Source organism: Crotalus tigris, unplaced genomic scaffold (genome assembly GCF_016545835.1).
Source record: "Crotalus tigris isolate CLP2741 ecotype Arizona unplaced genomic scaffold, ASM1654583v1 scf7180000024436.1354646, whole genome shotgun sequence".
NCBI classification, from domain to species: domain Eukaryota; kingdom Metazoa; phylum Chordata; class Lepidosauria; order Squamata; family Viperidae; genus Crotalus; species Crotalus tigris.
Genome location: NW_024100605.1, coordinates 194913 through 218780, shown reverse-complemented (window position 1 = coordinate 218780; position 23868 = coordinate 194913). Strand labels below are relative to the sequence as shown.

The 23868-nt window shown below is 37.6% G+C and overlaps 1 protein-coding gene across 8 annotated transcripts in view; it reads right to left on the bottom strand.

Moving 5' to 3' along the window:
* Positions 1-2883: 2883 nt before the first annotated feature.
* The window catches only part of TESMIN (testis expressed metallothionein like protein), a 34015-nt gene continuing 13030 nt past the window's right edge, over positions 2884-23868 (bottom strand). For 7 of the 8 annotated variants that reach the window (XM_039331250.1, XM_039331251.1, XM_039331252.1 and 4 more), the window contains 7 exons: positions 11945-12021; positions 10588-10661; positions 9921-9992; positions 7174-7276; positions 5906-6043; positions 4584-4759; positions 2884-3463 (listed from right to left, as the gene is read on the bottom strand). In XM_039331250.1, the coding sequence (XP_039187184.1) occupies positions 3271-3463; positions 4584-4759; positions 5906-6043; positions 7174-7276; positions 9921-9992; positions 10588-10661; positions 11945-12021 (833 nt within the window). In that variant the 3' untranslated portion in view covers positions 2884-3270. Of the gene's footprint in view, positions 3464-4583; positions 4760-5905; positions 6044-7173; positions 7277-9920; positions 9993-10587; positions 10662-11944; positions 12022-13466; positions 13564-23868 lie in introns of all 8 variants that reach the window. The other variant, XM_039331253.1, reaches the window with a different exon arrangement.

Sequence of the window (23868 nt, the reverse complement as noted above, 5' to 3'; positions counted from 1 at the left end):
ACACAAAGAGTGAAGCCTGAATATTTAAGCCACATGCCCAGATTGATTTTTGGAACCATTTTGTCTTCAGCTTTACTTGGAATCAATAGTTTGGAATTTCATTTCATGACTCGTTCTTGTGTTTCCCTGCTTTTGAACTCTTGACTATTAGACTGGCTAACTACCTGACTTGGCTCTCTTACTTCTGGAAAGAATTTGGACCATTTGCTACCTAAATTTGAAATGGAATTATTAAGGCAGGACTCTTTGCAAAGACCTTGCTTGATGAACTTGTCTATTGTTATCTGCCTAGTTGAGGTAAATAATTCAACTCCTTAGTAACTTGTGTTTGTTTGTGTTTTGTGTCACAAGCAATGTAAGTTAGAACAATAATTATTACTTGTAGTACTATTAAAGTGGTATTTATGAAATTATTTCCATATAATAAAAGTTTAGGGGTTGATGAAAAATCTGAAATATTATTACTCTTGATGTAAATGAACAGGTCCAGCACCCTTTTAAGAGTACTACACCTGTGTTCAAAGATATCCCAACTCCGAGGTCAATGGGATAGAGTTCACCAAATTCAAACAACTTGACAAATGATTAAAGCCCTCATCTCAGGCATTCACCCAGAGATGTTGAAGTCACCTGACTGCATGTTAAGGACAGAGCCTGGAAGTTGTTTTTCCTGTTGTCAGGTGATATTAGGTGGGAGAACACAGCTAGGGAAATTCACCAATTCCTGTCTTTCAATTAACCTATATTAAAATTGCAAGGATATAAAAGCAATCATCAGACTCATCATTAAGGGAAAATAGAGTTTGGCTATCAGGGCACCATAATATATACTAGCAGAGTCATTTACGTGGGATGGGCAGCCATACAATAAATAATAGATAAATAATGAAAATAATAAATTATTAAATGACATTAAGTAATAAAATATGTTAAAAATTATGGTATCTAGATAAATATGAATGTACTCTGAGGAAAAGCTTTCTGCTTATAAATAAGGTCTTTTTATGATTTTGTTACAAGAAATGGATGGACGGACAGATGAGTAGAGAACTAGATGACTTTCCAGAAGAAAAAGACTTCCTCCAACTTAGTATTAATTCCTTGAATGTGAAATGAACATCAGATCCTACAAGATCCTGACATGGACACAAGCACTCTCCCGTACACAGCAAGATCTATGTCTGTAACAGCATTCCAAACTATTTTACATAGTGATTCAAGGTGTATATTTGTATTAAATCCAACAAGTGTTCTGAATCATCTGCTCCAGAATAATGCCGTTAGAATCTCTTCTGTAGATAGGTCTTTAGATTCACCCATGTACTCCTGTTCCCCCCCCCTCTTTAAGCCACCCGCTATGAATTCTGTTCTTATGTCTAATTAGCTTTGTCATTTAAAAGGATTTATTCTCCCTTCTTTCTTGATGTAAGATTTTCCAGACTTTCCAAAACTTTTGCTTAATAATGTAATTTTACCATAATGATATATGCCTTAAAGACATTGAAAACATTGCACACCCTCTGACTAGTTTTCTTATTACAGTATAATATAGATAGATGTGTTTCTAGCTGCAGTAATTACTTTAATTTCATAGAAACATAAGACTGTTGAGTAATCGGCTATTACTAATGTAATTACTCCAACAAAATTGGTTCACAAAGAGACAGTGTTACGAGTTGTTCCTACATTGTACTAATTTAATAGTGAGTCACATTTATCTCTGAAGTGGATAATACAGGATAACAAAAATCCACATTGTAAATAAGATGTATGAAAAGCATTTTTGAGATGTACTATAGAGCTTTTCAAAATAAATCTGTATCTCTCTGTCATTCTTATGTCATTATTATTTGTATTACACTGCCTCCTGAAAATCAAGGCATATATTTGTCTTATTTGAATACTAAAGATGCATTTTTTTACATTTAAGCAGGTAAATATTAAACAGGTAAATATTTAAACAGGTAAATATTAAATTTCATAAGCAGAGAATGTGCACTACACAAGGTTCTCTAGATCAGGGGTTCTCAACCTTGGCAATTTTAAGACTTGTGGACTTCAACTCCCAGAATTCCTCAGCCAGCTTTGCCAGTCTTAAAGTTGCCAAGGTTGAGAACCCCTGCTCTAGATTTTCCCCCTCTAGTTTCATAGTTTTTAAAAAATGTTTTGAGTTGAATTCTCAGTGATGACACTTTGGTGCATTTTATAAAATGCATGTGCAGTTCCTTCTTTTGGTTTCATATACATTAAGATAGAAAATAGACGCAGCTCAGTTTTAGAGAAGAAACTGGATGAGGTTGATTGTTTGCTATAAAAGATCCTTTGCAAATCTATTGCTTCGAACTAGATTGTAAATAGAATTGATACATGTTCCACTTGTCATGCTGCAAGCCAGTTACCAAAAGTCATATCATATCATCATATCATCTCACAAGATATGAAATTATGATATAACATAATAACAATATTAAGTTATGCTATATTAATATATTACTGGAGGGATGTGCACTGTTTAGGTTTCTAGAAGGATAGCATTTCTGTGACTAATCATACTCTTCCTATGAACTAATTGCAAACCACTGTGCAAAATTGTCCAGAGCACTTGATGGATAGCTCACCAACAAAATAAGGAAGAAATAAGAATATTTTGCCTCTTTTATCACCAGATTGTAGACTTGAATATGAGTTCATATCATGTTCAGTCAATGATTTCTGGTCCTTCTTTAATGGTATTCTAGGCATTCATTCTGCCACTTCATCTTCCAGAAATTTAAAACTGAGGTCCTTGCTCATTGAATGTGGATGTCTTGAATATTATGCCTCAAGCCTTCAGTTTTATGTGGTACCCATTTGTTGCACAATGCTGCTAGCACACACAAATAATCTTATTAAGGATATTTATTAGCTGAAAAGTATGCCATTGTTACAAAACTAGTAAATAAATCAAATGGAAAACAGTTCCTTTCATTTCTAACAATTGAACATTAAAACAGGGACCTGAGCAAAGGGGAGTAAAATAAGAGTAAACAAATTTTATATGCACACACATATGGACAATGTTAGGAATTCATTTCAAGAATAATTTAAATATAGAATAATCCAGCTGAACGTTTTACTGCTCTGCTAATTTGCAACAAAATAATTATCAATTATGATAATATAAAAGCAGGAGAAATAGAATTAGAAAATAAACTAAGTGGGTTACTGTATATATTTTATCAAAATTAAAAATAATTTCAAACAATACTTTAGTTCCGCAAGTAAAAGACATTATTCTACTTTCAGTCCTTTGGATTTAAATTCAGAGTGAAGAATCTGTGATAAACATCTCCCAAATTCTTCTAGGATCATTTGTTCAGCTAAGCAAATGGAGTAATCTTGTTTTTCTGCCTCTTCACCTTGAGCAAGAAGACAGGCACATGTTGCCTCAACCACCTCCCAGGATATACACGTACTAGATTGTCTATTACAACAAACAATATATAATTACATTTTAAATATATAAATGGATGCAAAGAGAATTGCTGTACATAACCACCAAATTCTAAAGTTACTCATGGCTTAACTAACTCTTCTGTGATAGACTTGTATTTCAACACTGACTCATCCCTGAACAGGCGTTGAGTGACGGCAGAAGTCAGTCTGAGAGACACCAACGTTTTTTCAGTTTGCAGCTTTCTTTCTGCAACCAATCTCCTTTTATACAGGATTCCAATCTCCTGGAATCCTGTGAGGAAAAAGATAGGGACATGGCTGTCTGCAGGGAGGACAATTGCTGAAATATGAGCCGTGTTACAGAGCAATCTCTGCATACTTGCATGTGATGTTTTGGCAGAAAACTGACAAAAATGTATTCAATGAATGAACAGATTGGGACAGGCATATGAAAGGGGAGTTTTGAATTATGCACATCTTGTTATTTTGCATCTTCCCGGCTACCTATGGGTATTGTATGCACAGTAAAGCAGGGGAAAAAGTTGAATTAAGCTCCCTGCTGTTACCCACCACTCCTTGCAATTTTTCAGTACTTTAGTTCATTCTTTCAGAACTCAACTAATGCCAAATGTTAATTTTAGTCTTTAGTCAGACAATACCAATTAGTAATAAATGTACATTTAAAAATACCAAACCAGGGGGATCTTTTTCCACAGAAATAGATAGGTTTCATTGTTGTCTCTCAAACACTTATATTCTTGAAGAAACTATATAAAAATAGTAAAGATTACTTTACTTTAAAGATTCCTGAAGCTTTCCCTTATTGATTACTAATCTTTGAATGACTGGATTCAATTTAAAAAAAAATCTAGATTATGGAGGTTTCCATGTTTTCTATTTCCAACCATTTTGTAATTCAGTACAAATAAGATAATAGTAAATTCTGAAAAAGTTCTGAAATTGTAGTTGTATAATACACAGAACATATGCATTTGTACATATATTAGAAAGTACAGTTGTTACAAATTATTGAGTCTGGTTTGGATAACTACAAAGGAAAAGAACAGAGGTTGGAAGTCAATTATCTAAAAATATTCTCATAGTACAAAAGAAATGTCTTAGAAAAATATCACATAGGTAATTTCTACCTTTCTTTCTTGGTTTTTGATAATGTTTCAGAGTTAGAAAATGATTGAGAATCATTTCCTTCATTGGTTTTAAATTCCATTTCAATTGGCATATTCATTAATGTTTTTCGATCAGGGCTTTCTTCATAATTTTTGCATCCAACACATTTGCAGATAGATGAGCACATAATTTTAGCCTACACAGAAACAAAATATTCCTAAAAAGACATGTTATTTAATAAAGATCCACAGTAAAAAAATAACAACGAGATTGGACTGTTCAACAATCCAATCATAGAGCTGTTTCGTTGGAAATAAATCTCTTGAGTCCAGTGATATTTCCATTGAACAAATATTCTTATATCCAAAGAATGCTTAAATATTTTAAAATGAGAGGAATTTGCCTAATCCCTATCCAATTTTCACTTGCCCTACTATTCTAGAAGGTTTTCAATCTCTTTAAAAGGTTTGGGGTTCAAACTGTTTAGAAGATGAAAGATGAATTGAAAAGAAAAACCTCACTCTCTATTCTGTAAATGAAAATGTTCTCTGTCCAGAGGTGCAATCATAGACATTTAGGATCTAAAACTATACATTTATTTTAAATCTTTATTTACAGCTTTTCCAGATCTATGAAGCCATACATAGCAAACAACACCATTCACATCTACAAGATAGGTATAGACAAGATTAGATAAGTTTGACTTCTGGTAATTTCATAGATTTCTTATTAGGGCTACATAGTGTTTTGGATTTTATCTCTAAAAGTGGTTCAAAGTCTGTAAAACATAAAGCAGTTCAAGCAACTTAAAGTGCAGCCCTGTTAGGATGTTGTATATTACTGCTTCATTCATACATTGTTGCACTTCAAATTATCAAGATTCAAATCAGCCCATTGCACAGTCCTGATGTCTGTGTTATCTTCCTGGTTACAATGTAAAAGTGATTTGCCATTATCTTTTTCTGAGATTTTTTTTCAGATTTCCCAATTTTTGAATTTCTTAGTGGCATCCTGCCCTATCCTGCCCTGCCCTGCCCTATCCTAGTATTAAAAAATCTAACCACCTCTTAGCTTTTAAGGATCAACAAAAACTGGCTAGCTACTGCCATTCAGCATGCTATATAGGCAGGCATTTTCTCCTCGTTTTCTTATTTGCCATTCTCTCATCCCTTTTTAGGCTTTTTAAAATTTAAAACCCCTTTTCCCCCACAATTGCTTTCTCTAATTTTCCCTGATCACATATGCTGGAGGTTCCCCAACAAAATATTCTTAATGCCTAGTCTAAGTATCCTTCTGCTATGATAATACGGTACTTTTATAAAACTGATGAAAAATTACAAACCTCAAAGCATTCACAGTAATTTTTTAGGCACCCTGAACGCTTACAGTTACAACCTTTATTATGTCTTGGTTTAATATCTCCAAGTTTTCCTTTTCCAATCTTTGGCAGGAAAGCTTCTGGATTTCTGTCAAGACAAGCCTAAATAAAACATATTATTCATATAGAATATACCTCTCAAGCAATTTGAAGAAAAAGATTAGCTTACTTTCTTCCTAAAAACAAATAGTTCCTAAAGCAGATTATGGTTCACTCTTTGCAAGAGACAGAAATTTCTAAGCATACTATTGCTTCTATGAAATAGAATTATATAAGGCAAAGTGTCTGTCAAGCAGAATTTCACTGTCAAATTATCTAAAACACTGATACGTATTTTATTTAGTACATCAAGAATCCTTGATCTGAACCATTAGTCCTAAAAGAATTTTTGCATGTTTCACATGTTTGAAGAAACCCTAACAAGAACAGAAAATATGTTCTCCAAAGCATGTTTTTTTCCTTTGTACCCAAAGAATTGCTCAAATCTGTTAATTGCGGTACCATTCCTAATATTTCCAGCATTTTCCAGTAAAGATGAATTGAGAACCAATATGCAAATCACCTATGGTGACATGAAATTGCATCAAAGGGACTGAACAGAGATGTTTTTAACATAATTTCTCTGTCCCTAATTCAAGTGATAGGTAAAAAATGAGATGGTGTTAAGATATCACTATAGGTAGTCCTCAAGGTACGACCACAATTGAGCCCAAAATTTATGTTGCTAAATGAAATATTTATTGAGTTTTACCCCATTTTACAACCTTTCTAGCCAAAGTTGTTAAGTGAATCATTGCAGTTGTTAAGTTAATAACACGGTTGTTAAATGAATCTGGCTTCCCCATTGACTTTGCTTGTCAGAAGGTTGCAAAAGGGGATCACATGACCCCAAGACACTGCAACTGTCATAAATATGAGTCAGTTGCCAAGCATCTGAATTTTGATCACGTGACCATGGGGATGCTGCAATGGTCATGTGTGAAAAATGGTCATAAGTCACTTTTTTCAGTGCCCTTCTAACTTTGAACAGTCACTGAATGAACTGTTGTAAGTCGAGGACTACCTGTATTTCAAAAGGCTGTTTTAATTAATATTACTCAATTTTATATCCTGAATTGATGAAATATGTAAATGCAATTCATTTAAAATGTTTTTAAAATAACAAAGCAACCTAATAAACACAAAGTAAATAATTTGCATATCGAAATAAAAAGAGAACATAGTTGAATTACCTTAATAGCCTTAAACCGTTCTATTTCATGCTCTGGATTGTTATAACAATTATTACAGTTGCAATTACTACAGAAATCACCATTGGCAAAACAATCGCAGTATCTGTGTTTAACAAGAGAAGTATATTAAATTGTTTGTAGTTCAACATTTTCAGATAATGCTCACTCTTATCTACTATTTTTTAATTTATTTAAAATACTTGTATGGTCACTTGTCTTAACATCACAACTCTGGGCAGCTCATGAACCATAATAAAATCCATCAAAACGGTAAAAGTGTAATACAAAAAAAAGAAAAAAAAAAAGAATTGCTGTCCCTAACTGATTCACAACTGCAGTTACTGGGCTCCAGCTTCACCTTACCCCAGTGCCTGAAGGAACTGCCAGGTTTTCAACCCCCTCTGAAAGGCTAGGAGAATGGAGGCTTGCCAGATCCCAGGGGGAGATTATTCCTCCCACTAAGGGGTGCTGCAGAAAAGGCTTGCTACCCGAGTCCCACTAGGGCAGCGGTTCTCAACCTGTGGGTAGCGACCCCATTTGGGGTCGAACGACCATTTCACAGGGGTCGCCAAACAAGGCTGTCCGCCATTTCCCCCCCTTTTCTTTAGCTGTACTACTCCCTCTTATTCTATTGGCTTTTGAAAGTCAATAGAATAGACTCTATTCAAGAGACTCTATTCTATTGGCGTTCAAAAACCAATCAAACCTATTGGCTTTCAAAAGCCAATAGAATAGATTCTCTTGAATAGAGTCTAATTCGATTGGCTTTCAAAAGCCAATAGGAATTGTCCAGGCTGTCTCTGCCCTGCTGAGACCGCCAAAAGCCCCAGTCTGCAAACGGTGCTGCAAGGAAAGCTTCCCTCCCTGCTGAGCAACTACTAAAAGTAAGTAAAAGAGGGCCAGGGGTTGGAGGCCGGCAAGTTCAGGGGGGGTTGCTGGCACGCGTGGGGCCCGGCAGGTGGGCCGGGCCAGCTGGTGGCCCAGCTGGTGGTAGCCCTGTGCCGTTGCTGCCCCTTGCCAGCTAGGCCTCGGCCGGCGCAGGGGGCGGCACCATGCATGCGCGGCGCTCCCGGGCAGGGAAAGTCCTCGACTTACGACCGGTTGGGTAGTCCTCAACTTAACGACTGGTTGGGGATCGCGGCATTAAAAAGGTTGAGAACCACTGCACTAGGGAAAGAACTTGGACCAAACCTACTGTACTAGACTGAGAAATATGTAAGTTAAATTATATAGATTTCTATTAGTTATATCCTTTATATATTTTGTCACATATGTAGATACTTTGAAGACTGCCAACAAATACCCTTCCAGAAAATCAATTGTGCTAAAAGGCTGTGGGATACATTCATATAATCCAAGCATTTTATTATTATCATTTATTTGTTATGTTATCTTTTGGGATTGCTTTCCATTGCATGCTATTGCTCTATGTTTTGATATGCATCTAATTTAATGCAAAGGTTATTAACCATACATCCCATCTTCACTGTGAGCCATATTTAACTTAAGGTTATGTAAATAAGAAAAAATACAGAAAATAAAAGGCCTAAATGAAGTTCAGATAAACTTATATCCTTCTGCCATGCACAGTATTTAGCATATAAAAACAAAAGGCAACGATTTTTTCACTTAATACTATCAGGAAAATGTATAGTAATTTAGTACTATAATGCAGGGCTTTTCAACCAGTGGTATGGGTACCACCTGTAGTACATTGGCACCTGGCAGATGGTACGCGATCATCCTAGAAAAGTGGTAGCGGGGGAGGGGAATGAGCTGAACTGGTAGCAGCACTGCACAAGCCTGAGTGAGAGATAGCTGGAGCTGCAGGGCTGAACAGAAGCACCAGGATCAGTGCCGCTTTCCAGCTGATTGGCGCTTCTTTGGGGCTGTCAGGGCTCAGTGGAAGCACCAGGATCAGCACCAGGCTCCAGCTGGAGCTCAGCGCTGATCCTGGTGCTTCTGCTGAGCCCTGAAGAAGCACCAATCAGCTGGAGCTCAACACTGATCCTGGTGCTTCTGCTGAGCCCAGAAGAAGCACCAATCAGCTGGAATGTTGCAGCATCTCCAGGGTCTTGTGATTTACATTCAGATGCTTTGCAACTGATTCATATTTATGATGGTCACAGTGTCCCAGGGTCATATGAAGTGACCAAAACCTGCTGCAACCACCCAGCAGAAGGGGGGAATAAAAACCAAACACCCCCCACCCCACCCCCACTGCCAATCCTCAACAGAAATGCTCACAACAATGGAAACCTCGGACAGGAGGAAGAGCACCGCCGGGTGGGCAGGCAGCTGTCTTGCTCGGCTGTGGCTTGGGGGGCACCTTTTTCAGTGCCATTGTATCTTCGAACAGTCACTAAGCGAACTGTTGTAAGTCAAGGACTACCTGTACTTTATCACTTTTTCCTTTTTTTGTCATCACGTTTTTGACACCTTGCTAGGCGACTGGTGGTACTTGGATGTTGCCATATCCTAAAAGTGGTACAATGGGTCAAAAGGTTGAAAAGCCCTGCTATAATGTACATTTTGTCATGATTAGTTATTGTGTGGTATATTCTTTTAAATTGAAGAAAAAGTTGCTTTATAAGTGTAAAAGCATGTCTATGTTTATTCAAGTATTATATCTGAGTTTCCTGCAATAGCATCTGCAGGATATATTTGAGTATATATGAAAGAAACAAATTAAGCTTTTCCTTTCTTACATAGCCAAATAATATCTCAGTGACATTTTGTTTACTTACAGTTTGAGGCACTGCGATTTAGTGCAATTGCATGGCTTCTTTGATTTTGTATCCCAGGAAGCATAAGGAAACCTAAACAAACACATGTTGCATCTAAACTATTATGAAGCATTTATGGAGTTAGTGCATATTAGAAAGATGAAACCCACATAGCAGTAAGGTAAGTAAAAAAAATTGCTTCATTTCCATTTCTTCATTTAGTTTCTCTTTTTGATATCTACATTTTTGGTAGAATAATTAAATTATAAACAAAAATATTTATTATTTAATGATGTTTAAACTGTATACTTTGCATTTTTATTAAATTATCTAGTGATGTCACAACAGATAGTATTATATTGGGGAAAGTGCCCAAATATATTTACCTGTAGTTCCAATGTATACAGTATTCTCATGGTTGATTATGTAACAATATGAATCCTAAAATGAATTTTCCTTGCAAAATTTAATAAAGTATCTCAAAATGTAACCTTTTGCTCACTTGAAATGAAATATATCAAATTAGAATCTGTGTGCAGGCATCAATAAAATATATGTGCTATATAAAAATACTTTGTTTTATTGAAAACAATTGTAAACAATAGGTTTTTCAGTCTGCGGAGATAATTATATAAATGCCTATTTCATATAATGATGCCAGGAATGTATGCATTTTTACTATTCTTACCCAACTAAAGTTAGTTTTGTTGGCTCCTGAAGAGTCAGATCTGAACTGCTTGTATGTATGGATCCATTATCAGGCTGCTCAAAATAAAATCCAAACATTCTATTTGTATTATATTATCATACATTTACACACTATATAACATTACTATCAAACATGAATAGTCTTAGAGAACATCATTTGAAAGAACTGATACTTTAAATCATTGCCTTCATAACAGACTGTCTTCTATTACTACATATTGCACATTGTTGATTAGGAGCAGCTCCAGGTTGTTGAGCAGAACCCCAGAGAGCAAAAAGATCTGCATATGCTGTTCAATACTACAAATGTTGGAAATGTTTGAAAGAGTGAAAAAATGAATAGGTGAAACAAAAGAAATTATAGCAACGTACAGAGGATTTGAATAAAAAGGGAAGGGAAGGAAGCAATAGAAAAAAATGAAAAGCATATTTGAGTGAGAGAATTGGAAGAGAAAAATTAATTGATACATATCAATACATGCTGTAATTAAAACAAGTAATGAATGGTGATGAAATGAGAAATGAAAAAGAGCAAAGCCAAAGGAATGAGAGACTACGTAGATAATAATTAGGTAAAGCATAAGGATTAGAACTGGCTCTATAGTAGATAGTATGACATGGTTGTTATTAGCTTGGCAACATAAAATAAAATAATAAAATAAAATAATAAAATAAAATAGTCATAGAGCATCATAAATATCTTGGAAGATATTGGATGGTAAGGGGATGGCATTTCTACTTTTTGGGAGGGGACAGCCAGGTATCTCAGAAAGATTACCCTGCTTCACTGAAGGTTATTGACTGGAGATATCCATTCAGGTGAAGGGAAGGATACTAGCTCTATTAAACAGGGTGGGTCAGAATAATCTCCAAACATTTTGTTGCACAAATACAATATATTATTTCTACTATGAGTGTTGACAGACCCTATATTTTTTCTTTACTCTAGCTGTTTTTCAGCAGGGAAACTTTTTCCCCCAAAGTGCAAATAGGTTGAGAAATTATTCTATTCAGTTTCATGAAACATGGTGGTTGCCTCAATGTATCCTCACCCTGCAGAGGTAATGGAAAGCTCCACACAAGGGATACCAGCCCTTTCTTTAATATATGAAATGTATTTATTTATCCACACAGATTTAGAAACTGCTGGACTCCAAACAATTCTGGGTGGCTTACAGTTATCAGCATGGAAAGAAAAAAAAAACAGTTAATTGCATTACTAAGCCTTCTGCAGAGAAAGCCTACAATAAAATCATAGAAATAATAAGCATAGATATAGTATAAGATTATAAGATTAAAAATATTGAGTTGGAGGAAAAGGAAAACAATATACTTACCTCTTCAGCACAGGTATTCAGTTTACCTGCAACTGGCAAAAACTGCCCAAGTACAGATGTTACCGAGTTGCTTGCATCTAATAAAAAAAGTGCTTATTGAATGATATTTGTTGCAACAATATCTTCAGTAAATATCTGGGTAACATATCTAGATAACTAAGAATGAAGATTTTTGTTACCAAAAGCAACACTTGATATTTATTGTGATATATTTATTTCTGAAATAGAAGGATATCCTTTAAAAGGATATGTATCTTACTCCTCTGATAGGCAGAAATATGCTAATAAAATCTAGAAATGTCCTTCCTAGTGGAGGAACAATATCCTTCCAAATTCAGATGCCAAATAGCAACAAATAAATGTAGGCAGAAAACTGAAAAACTTGCTCCTATCTGTGAAGCAAAACTAGAGATCAGATTGAAAGAAAATAGGGAAAGGGCAAAAAATTAAATGACAATACTACAAAATAGACAGGCTGCTTATTGGTAGCTGAAGTTCTTTAAGTGGTCATATGTCCCCACAAATGAACTTGCATGCGTATACCTGTATATTGTATCTCAGATAATGGTCCATGCAGGAGGGATTATTACTATTATGATAATTTCTTGCACAGTCAGTCAGACTGGATTTGGCATTTTTGTCTACCTATTAAGTCCTTTCCAAGGATCTGGGATAGGCAGATGTTGTTTGATGGTCTTACACAGGATGTAAGTTGTTCAAAGTAAGACTTCATTTTGCAATTGACTGCTGTGTTTTTGTCAATGATGATGGTGTTTGAGCGGATACTTCAGATATTGTTGTTGTTATTGTCTCCATTTCCCTCTATACATTCAAACTATTCCTCACTATTACCTGAAATAGTTACATTCTAAAAAATAATAATATCTCTATAGAAATGGAAGGTAGATTATTTGAATGCAGAGATGACAACTTAAATAACCTTAGGTAAACATTCATGATTTTTTTCATTTCTGCGCATCATGAAAATGGGAAAGTAGCAAGTTAGTTATATTTACTGGAGATGAGTCAGGCAGTTGGATACTGTACTGAACAAAACATAGCTCTACTTAAGCTTATAACTATCTGAGATTGTGCATCTTATTTATAGTGAGTGATGAATAAGGTATTTGAGAAAGAATATCAGCTTTTGTCTGAAACAGGTCTTCCTAGAATGTGATCAAACTCCATTCTAGTAAATGTTTTCAGATTCTCAATGGCAAACACAAGTGTGTTAGCTGTTATGCAGTAAAAATAATGCCTGAGTAGTGTGGTGGTGGTGGTAAATACATTGTGAAGAAAAAGCGAGTGCTTGCTTCAGAGGTGAAATGACATACAAAAAGTTATGAAATGTTTTTGTGCAAATCCAGTAAAATAGCTGAGTACCTCAATGTTAAGATAATACAGTGAAATCTTTATTTATTTCAAAGGTGATGAGATCAAGGTAGAACCATGGTCTAAATAACATGAAATTTCATATCACTTTCAGTAAGAATGTAACATTTACATGGAATATTAAACTTACTGTATCTATAAAAAGAGAGAAATGGATGAAATAAATGATCCTCACTGTTCCCAAGACAGTTTTTTCTTACTGACGTGATAGTCCAAAGGAATATAACCTTCAAAGACAGTAGATGAAACAATAAAGTAATAAAAATCACTTTTGCCATCAAAGCAGAAAGTATCATAGAGACTAAGAAGGAACAATGGATATACATGCAAAATCTTAAGGAATTTATGAAGGAATCTTGTAAGATGCTATGAAAAAATTAAAAATCTCTGCAACAGAAGTTGCAGAATAAAGATGGTGAAAAAAAGGCTAATCTCACGGCATAAAGAGAAAGCAGAATCTTGACAAACTGTAACTCTGCATTCATTATTTTTATTATTGTACAAAAATGTACTGTCTATCAGTTCATTGAAATAGGGATCATTTTTTTTGGTGGAAGGATTCTGTACAGTATGTTAAGGGGAGAGGGAAATCACAGACCAATTATGTTTGTGTGACTTCAGATATAGAATTTAAATATCAAGCATGGCACTGATGAATGAGAAATACTACGCAGGAGTGAGGAATTCTTTCGGATATTTGTACAAAAGTTAAAGAGTGCTCAGGATATGAAACATATAATAAACAAGCGTATACAATCATTTTTGAACTAGAGCTACAGATAATTAGTTGCATTTATAATAGACTACAGTATCTAATATCTTGGAGATATAGTTACTGCATGGCCAACATCATAAAAACTCTTTTAACGATCATAAAAACTCTTTTAATGATCCTGTAATCCCTTAATTCGGGGTAGAGTTGGAGTGACTGGATGGAGCTGAATGTTTACTGGCCGGATGCCCTTCCTGATGCCACGCAGAGTTCACGGCAGATATTTTTTTATTTTGCCCTAGGAGAGAAACATCTACCCCTACTTAAGATTGCTCTCTCAACCTTTTCAGTAAGAAGCAAGCGTCTTCATCACTAGGTCACTCTGCCACTCGCATTCCATGATCAATACTATAATAGACTGTAAAACCTTGGGAATGATAAACAAAAGCACACAAAACTGAAAATGATGGGTCTCCCATTGCAAACTGCTGATATTTTTAATTGGACAGTTACATGGTATCAGTGCTATACTGGGAGCTAGCTTTTCCCAGAGCGGGAGAGTGAAGATTCTGAATAGGCAAGTATCACTGACAACAGAATGTGGGAAATAGTTTATAGTTAAATCTGTGAAAAATATAGAAAGAATGACAATTTTGAATCCAAGAGAATATAAGGTTGAGAATCATCATATCCTAGAAGATATCAACTGCTAATAATGGGTTTAGTTTTTGGATTTTAATAATAAGTCCATCTAAGCCTTGCTGTGTTGAGTCCTTGAAAAGCTTTTCCATAAGTTGTGGACAATTTTTTTCCCATTAGCTACTCTTGCTTTGAAATCTTACTTGCCATATTATCAAAATTCAAAATTTTAAAAATCCAAAATAATATAGTTGACTATATTCAGCTTTGGTTTCTTTCAATCAACCATTATCTTATTATTTCAAGCAGCAAATATTCCCAATATTTCCATGTTATCTACTAACTGTCTGTATTAGTATCAAGGATAGCCGTTTCTCTTCTGCATCCCTTTACCATTTCCATGAGAAAGTTTTCAGCAATCAAATTGTGAATTTCCTGAAGGATCAGACTTGGATCCAACAGATGCCAGGTAATTAAAGTGACTGTTCTGGCCCACATAGCTCTATGGCCCATATAGCTCTATGGCCCAGCTCTATGTTGGAAGGTCTGGCAGTTATTGGGTTAAATGCTAGGTATGTGGATGGGTCAGTGGGAGGAGTTCCAAAGGTCTTGGGGAGACTTCCTGGACACAAGCCACATGGGAATCTCTTTGTCTGTAAGAAGCATGGGCCATGGAAGGTCTCCCTATAAGTTGGTATAAAGAGCAAAATCTTCTTACCTAAGGAAAGGATCTGAAAGATGAACAAACATGTATTCCCAGCAGCACCAATCTCAACGTGAACGCAAGTAATCTTTCTCATTAAAATATATTTGTTTGTTATAAGATCGTTTCTTTTGAGTTAACTATCTGACTGGATTTGAAATATAACACTTTTGAATTTGGGTCAGTATAGTAAGAAGATTTTTTCATAATTTGTGCCATCTTTTGAAAGCAAATAGTAAATTGGCAAAGATTAATTCTCCTCTCAAAGCTGCAACAGTTTGAAGAAAGAGAATCAAATTGGTTAGCCTTTTCTCTGTATAAACCTTCAAGCAAGTAAAGATTCTCTTGATGCTTGTAAGAGCCTGCAAAGCAAAGCCAGCGTGTCTGTGTAAAAGACAGCTTTCAAGGAGTGATTCAGAGGTTTTGTTATGCTAATTCGCTTGCTAGCTAACCTTCAAAGTAAAAAGTACCTTGGACCTGTTCTCAAATTAATGTTTATAGCGGAGAGAAAGAAAAACAAAAATCTACACTTTTGTTCCTTGCTTGAAAAGTTTGAATTTTAACACCAAAAGGAGCTTGGGCTTTTCCCCCTCCCCTCTTTGCCAGTGAATCATGCAGCCTGAAACAAAGAACTGTTTAATGACTGCCTCTAAAGTTCAAACAAAAGCAAGGTTTATTGCCTTTCAATAAACTCATCTGTTGCCATAGTGACAGCCCTAGGTATGCTCGGAATTTCAGCCAATGTTATAAGGAGGAATCATCGCAGAAGCACCCCCTGGTGGTCATGCAATTTTTTTTTCTAGCTGAGTCACAACAGCCACAATTAATTCAGCACACAACAGAGCAAATCTGTTAGTTAAAGTGCAAGCTACTTAAAGTTATCCCAAGCTACCAACACCCCCCAGAGGGCACAGAGTGATCTTATCGGAAGCATTCACTCACTTACCCAAGCTGAGCACTAAGCTGTTCCAGCTTGAGAAATCAAAGCCAAGTCTCTTCGCTCATTATCACAGCTGATGACCCGGAGTGCCAGCCTGCAACTGACCAGGTGGGAGTTTGTACCTCTACATTCTCTCAGTGGCTCACTAGCAGTAACGTGGCAATAGGAAGAATTTGGCTAGCCTTTCTCCAGACGCCCCCTAGTGGTTAAAGGAAGCTCTACACGCAAGCCTTTAACCGCACACAGAGAAGCCCCTCTAGTGGACAAAGGGTGAACCTCAAAGCCAGAGCACCCTGGTAGCTGACCCACAGCAAGTGACCCCTAGTGGTGAAAGGGGTGAACTGCACTGAAGTACCCACAAACACAGGAGACCGCACCCAGTGGCATCTCCACCCACAGACAGCACCTCAGAAGCTGATCTACAAGTAGCGACCCCTAGTGGTCAAAGAGAGAAGTTCTTCAAATTCTCTTCAAAATAGCTGAGAAGGACACTGAACCTATCCTAGCCATAGCTGAGCATCCTACTGGTCTAGCAGAAGGGGTTCAACCTATCAGCCTAGTTGAGATACATCAACCAGCCCACAGACGCCATGCATTTACATCTGATGGAGAAATGGCACACCATCCACAGGCGCCATGAACGAAGCTGGAAGAGATTATACAAACTCTACCATGAACAGAAGGAGGAACTCTCCCCAGAACGGGCACACGCTGTGGAAGGAGATAAGGAAGACGCCTACGTGCAATGGATGGACTCTGAACAGCAACTCAAGGACATTCAAGAACAATTAAGAGACTCAAGAATCGATAGCAAGATGCACAACCTCAAGGCACTAAACAAGGAATGCAAGAAGTTTCTAGAGAGCTCACAGGGTTCCCCACAGCCCAAGCCTCGCCAGAAAAGCAGACTGGTCGACAGGGCCGAGTCCAAAGTCTCCCGCTACTCATATGCACCATCCCAATGGTCGCACACAGATCCATCCCACGTGTCTGAAACAGCCTCATCTTTTCACCACATATCCAAGACACATTCCAGCATGTCCCAACAACCGCACGTCACAGGACCCTCACGCCATTCAAAGGCATCTTCTCGCCAGAGCCATACATCTCAAGCCTCAGGAGCAGAGAGCATCGCCGCCCGTCTCAGGGAAGCACAGATCAATACCGCAATGGCTAACGTTGCTGCACAAGTAGCAGTAGACGACAAGCTACATAGAGAAGACTTGGCCAAAGCTCAGGCCAACTTTGAGATTTTCCAGCGACAACAGAGAGCAAAAGAGGCAGCCGCAATAGAAGCGATCCTGCAGAGAGAGTTAGAAGATGCCATGTCAACGCCCAATTTGGAAAGTCTAAGAAGGGAAAGTTCTCACAGCCATGTACAGGCCTATGTGGACAACCAAAGCGCACTCCAGAATGCACAGATGAGAGCACCTCAGCCAGCCACAAGCCCCCCAAGACCGAGTAGACAAACAGACAATCAACGACCTGATTCGCTGGTCAACCACAGAGTTGATGACACGACACCTAGGTCACGAGATCCTCCTGCCGTTGCTGCCACATCGAACCTGATGGCAACAACTGCACAGCGGGGAGTGCCACAAGATCTTTCCACCGTTATTACCCCATTGAACCCCATAAAACCACACCTACAACACTGCATGCTTGTGACAACCAAACCTGTTTTGGTAGCAACAGTGTTCCAACCGCGCCTAGAACAACACTGCACGCTTGTGACAACCAAACCTGTTTTGGTAGCAACAGTGTTTCAACCGCGCCTAGAACAACACTGCATGCTTGTGACAACCAAACCTGTTTTGGTAGCAACAGTGTTCCAACCGCGCCTAGAACAACACTGCACGCTTGTAACAACCAAACCTGTTTTGGAAGCAACCGTGTTCCAGACAAGCAAGACTTACTACAATTTAGCTTTGTCCATAAAGGACAAACAATACAAACAATGCCCCCAAGACTGGGAGTCATGGAGCATACTCCCAAAATGTCTCCAAAGCATGCAAGTGCAGCGCATGTATGTCTCCAGCTCACCTGCCCCAATGCAGAAGAAAGAGTTGTATGTTTCCTTAGATGTGCCTACGAAGGTGTCTGCAGCCTTAAGATACGTCTCACTCTACAGCGGGGAGAGCCACACTTACGTTATCTTGTTTGCAACCATAAGATGCATCAGAGTCTACAGCGGGGAGTGCTGCAGTCTCAGTGTCTTCTTAGGAAAAGCGAGACTAACAATACAAGAAGGCCACACCGTACCAAGGTTACAGCTATATGGCACCACTTTGGCTGTAAAGCTGACCAACTTGACAGCAAAGACGTTGTGCCTTGAACTACAGTCCACCACCTTCTACGCAGACAGCAAGGTGATGTCAAGCTACATCTGCAAACAAAGTGGACACTTCTACGTCCATGTAAGCAACAGAGAGAAAAGGATTGAAACATCCTTAAGCCCTGAACAATGGCAACATGTGCCAACAAATAAGAACTTTGTCAACCAAGTAAGGTGGCCCAACCTTGCCACACAGATAACAGAACTGATCTGGCTAGAAAGTCTTCAGCTCTTGGCCTGTCCAAATAGACAGATGCCACATAGACCAAAACGTTATGCATTTCCAGCTTCAGATCAAAGTGCCAGCCTTCAACCTCAGACACCCGGTAAATGTCAATCAATCTGCTTCAAAACCCGGTCTAAGCGCAGACAACTGAAGTTAGGCATAGTTTTGATCGTCTTGATCACTTGTCTCAGCACTCCAAGAATTAGCCTTGTAGAAGTCTGCAAGGACTTACTGCCTTTCATGGACTCCATGTCATTAAATACACTGACACCCACACATGAAGTCCTCACCCTGACAACAACAGTAGCAGTCCTCTTCAGTACTCCACCGGTGGCTCCAGACCCTTCGGTTCTTGAGTATCCTGAGTCTTCTGCTCAAGCTGTTGTTCCTGATTCTTCACTTCCAGCTGCTGTTCCTGACCCTTCAGTCCCAGCTGTTGTTCCTGATTCTTCAGCTCCGGCTGTTCCTGAGTTTCCAGATGTTCCTGATCCTGAGTTTCCAGCTGTTCCTGAGTTTCCTGATGTTCCTGATCTTGATTCTTCAGTCCCAACTGTTCCTGAGTTTCCAGATCCAGCTGTTTATGTCTTTTCAGGTTTTTCAGTTCCTGAGTATCCTGTGAATCCAGTTCCCCTCATTCCAGAGAAGCTTGGGTTCCAGTTTTTTCTGTTCCAGATTTGGTTCCAGTTTCCTTCACAGGAAGAAGACCTTGTCTCATTGGGAGACAAGACTGCATACCAGAACTATTGGCCCACAGTTCCTGCGCACCGGGCCCAGCCACGTGAGTCAGGTCGTGACTCAAAGACACTTGTACCAGGCTGATCACCGATTTGGTCCATCGCCGATGAAGACTGAACCAGAAGATTAAACCTCAAATTATGTATTGTCTTATGCATTGTTTGATGTAACACTTGCCTTTTTCATAATTGTGCATGTTTTATGTTTACCTTATAGTTATGCATGTTTGACACCAATTTTTTACCTATTTAGTCACAAGTTAACCACAATGAGTATTGCATGCCTTGATGCTACGTTTTTACTATTTTAATAGTGGAAATATAAATTTCCAAGCGGGGAGTGTTCTGGCCCATAGAGCTCTATGACCCATATAGCTCTATGGCCCAGCTCTATGTTGGAAGGTCTGGCAGTTATTGGGTTAAATGCTAGGTATGTGGATGGGTCAGTGGGAGGAGTTCCAAAGGTCTTGGGGAGACTTCCTGGACACAAGCCACATGGGAATCTCTTTGTCTGTAAGAAGCATGGGCCATGGAAGGTCTCCCTATAAGATGGTATAAAGAGCAAAATCTTTTTACCTAAGGAAAGGATCTGAAAGATGAACAAACATGTATTCCCAGCAGCACCAATCTCAACGTGAACGCAAGTAATCTTTCTCATTAAAATATATTTGTTTGTTATAAGATCGTTTCTTTTGAGTTAACTATCTGACTGGATTTGAAATATAACACTTTTGAATTTGGGTCAGTATAGTGACTACTTGATATATTTGGAAGCAAAAATAAATACTACTCTGACATGGGCCCTAGGTATATCTATTGTAGATCCTTGGTCACCTGGCTGCATAATTAGTGCCCCAAGGCCTCTTATGCTCAGCAACATTGCCCTGGAAATTGCCAACCTGCTGTCATGTTCCTTGGTGGCTGTTACTTTTGAGCTGATGCTAGGCTGCTTTAATGTATTTTTTTAATTAAAATTTTTAAACAAGAAGATAACAAGATAACATAAACTCATCTAAAGGAAAAAGGAAAAAAAGAAAAAAAGAAATCAAAGAAAAAGCAAAAATAAAAAGATTAAAAACAGTAAAGAAAGAAAAAAGTAAAAAGAGGTGGCTTCCAATATTCGTCACGGTTATAAGTACAAATATATTTTAACCTCTCTCTGTAAAGTTCCATCATACTACTCTTCTTTCTTGAGCTGGTGTTGGGCTTTATAAGCAAGACCAGCATGGAAGTAAGGTTCAGCTTCAGAAAATGAGCCAGGAGTTAGGACTACCTCTTCCCTGGGAAAGATGGAGGGTAGTGATCAGAAAAACCAGATCTGATTGCTTTACTCTGAAAGGATTTTTGCCAGCAGGGAATAGGAAAGACCAATCAAGCAAGATCTATTTTTCAGTGAAAGAAAAGAAGAAAGAATAATGCCAGGCAAGAAGAGATAAGAAAAAGACCAAAACAAGGAAAGATCTCTCTGTTCATAAAGGAAAGATGAAAAAGGAAAGCAGGATGGGTTTCTTAATTTAATCATCCTGGATATGCTTTTGAAAACAAAAATTACACATCAGCTCAATAATAAAACTAAACATTGACGGATTAGTTAATGAAAAATACCCAAGTGGTCAAGGTAGAATAACTATTTTGTAGCTCTATTTTGCAAGCAGCTGTTTCACAGTATTTTTTTTAATACAATGCATTTATGTTTCGTGGCATACTGTGACACTTTTCATTTTTGATTCATTTTTTGTATTAATATATGGAAATACTTTAGTGTTTTATGATCCTCAGAATAATGTACTAGTACTCATGTGATATTGACTGTCTGAATCTAAAATCTTTGCAATAATGAAAAAACTGATCCAACTCCTTCTCCTTTCTTTTTTTTTTTCCTTGTTTTCTTTACATGTAGGAGAAACTTTATGAGAAAGATACATAGACATTTGAAGATTATTTCTGCACAATGTGCTTAAATTGGTAGTTGCAAGAAAAAAGGCAAGGTCAAAAATATTCTGAGGAAACAGCAGCAGAATGCTCTGGCTGAGAGGAGCATAAGGTATAGATTCTATAAAGTTTCACATGAGGAAATGATGACTTGACAGTAACAACTTGATTATTATTTCTCTTTCATGAGGGGAGAAATTTGAGCTCCAATGTGAATTATAAATTGCCTAAGTGTCAAATTCAGCATAAAGAAAGTTTCCTTCCATTTTTGATGGATGACAGAGAATATAACCTTGTTATTGCCCATTTCCTGTACCTTCCATGACAAATATACTTCCCTTGTTGGACCTTATTAGCAAAAAGAAGACAGAAAAACAATTCTCATTCAGGTAGAGAAATTGCTCCCACATGGGAGACCTGGCATCATAATCAGTAAGTTGCTCAACCCCTTTTCTTTTTCAAATCAATTTCAGAATTCTGATTCCTCAGAGTCAGAAGGCAGCACCACCCACTGTGGCAATAAGATTTAAAAAATAGTTCATTAACAGAAAGCTAAAAGCATCCACAGAACCTGATAGTTTCATGAAAATGAAATGACTGCAGTGCTAACTCTAGCCCTGTGCATTATATATGTGCATGCAACATAATGATGCATGTACACAACACATAGAACTTTAGTCATGATGCTCATTTTGTCATTTGTCCCTTGTCCCTTTATAGATATCCATGGGAAAGGAAAGTAGCTATTTCTTTAATAAACACCTGAAAAAAGAGAAAATTTGCAAGCAAATACCAATTTTCTGTCATAGGAGAAGAAACAAAACTGAAAACAGTTTGACCCCCCCTCCCCCTCCCCCCAGGGAAGATATTTCCAGCTTCACTGACATATCACTGCCTATTGGATCAGACAGAAAATGCAGAAATAAGTTTCCCCAATGCAGGAAAAATAGGCATACTGTACAATCATAAATATTTCTTCCAATATGAACCTGTATTCATTTTTTGTGTAGAAAACATAAAAACTAAGAATGCAGAGATACATGGCAGTGTAAAAGTTGTGAAAAAAAAGTTTGTAAAAGGAAATACTTCTTCCTTTTTGAGAGAGGAAAGCTCTCAGAGGAGAGAGCAGGCTGACCAGAAAATGGCCATCACCTGTGCTGCTATTTTCCTCTCTCTTTAAGCCCTCTCCAAAGTCAGTTGACTATAAAAACAAGGCTGAGAGACAGCTGAGGGTGTTGTGTGTTGGAGAGAGAGAGAGAGAAAGAAAGAAAGAAAGAAAGAAAAGAGTGTGTGTTTGAAAAGCAGTTAGACATATTTTTTTTCTAGCAGTATTTGGAAGCAGGAATAGTAGAACTCATAATGAATAGTAGTTGCAGTAGTAGGACTTGTAAGTAGTAGTTGTAGCAGTGGGAGAAAGTGCAGTGGTGAGTAGTAGATAAATAAATTGGAATGCTTGTGCATGTTGTCTAGGAACCTATCTTGTATTGGTTCTTTTGTGTCTTGAGCCCACAGAATTGGATATAATTAAAAGAACCTGTGACACACATTGTGGTGGGATATCCATAAATAGGTGGGGTATCCAACTCAGGATGGCAACCACACAAGTGGGGGCTCAATTCAAGTTCATTATATACTCTATGAAAAGGAAACAAATATTAGCTATAAAAGGGAGTTTGGCCTTTGCAGAATTCAAACTTTGCAAATAATAGCCAACATCTGGTACCAGAACCTACACCACATACATAAACAAGGAAAAGATAAAAAGGTTCCTTAGAGACTACTACTTTGGTAGAGACAGGTATCCACTCTATGTCTGGAGTTAAGCCAAAGAAGGTGAGCCAGAAAGGTGACTAGGCTCAAATACTTGGACCAATATCACCACAGAAATGTTAAAGCAACAGCAGCAGGAAAGGCTTTCATTAATTAAACAGGAAGAGCAGCTATGGAGGAAGACAGAAACGAAAGATAGGCTACAATGGGAAAAGAATGAAAGAGGCAAGAGAATCTAGGGGCTCATAGATTTACTTAAAGGGGTCCAGTCACCAGAAGGGGCACAATCACCTCTTAAGTTTTTCAGAGTGCATAGAGAGGAGATGGTCCCAAAGAAATAAAAATTCCTAAGATGTCAGAAGTTCTAACATTAAAGCGTATTTTCTCATGTTTGAAAGAGTTGCTATCTCTTGTGAATGGATGGCCTCAATAGCCCCATTTTTAAGAGGAAAGGTAGTAATCTTGCAACAAGAGAAGTAATGGATTACTCCCATGTCCAAGAGATAATCCTATACAGGTATTATATAACTCCCAGAAGTTT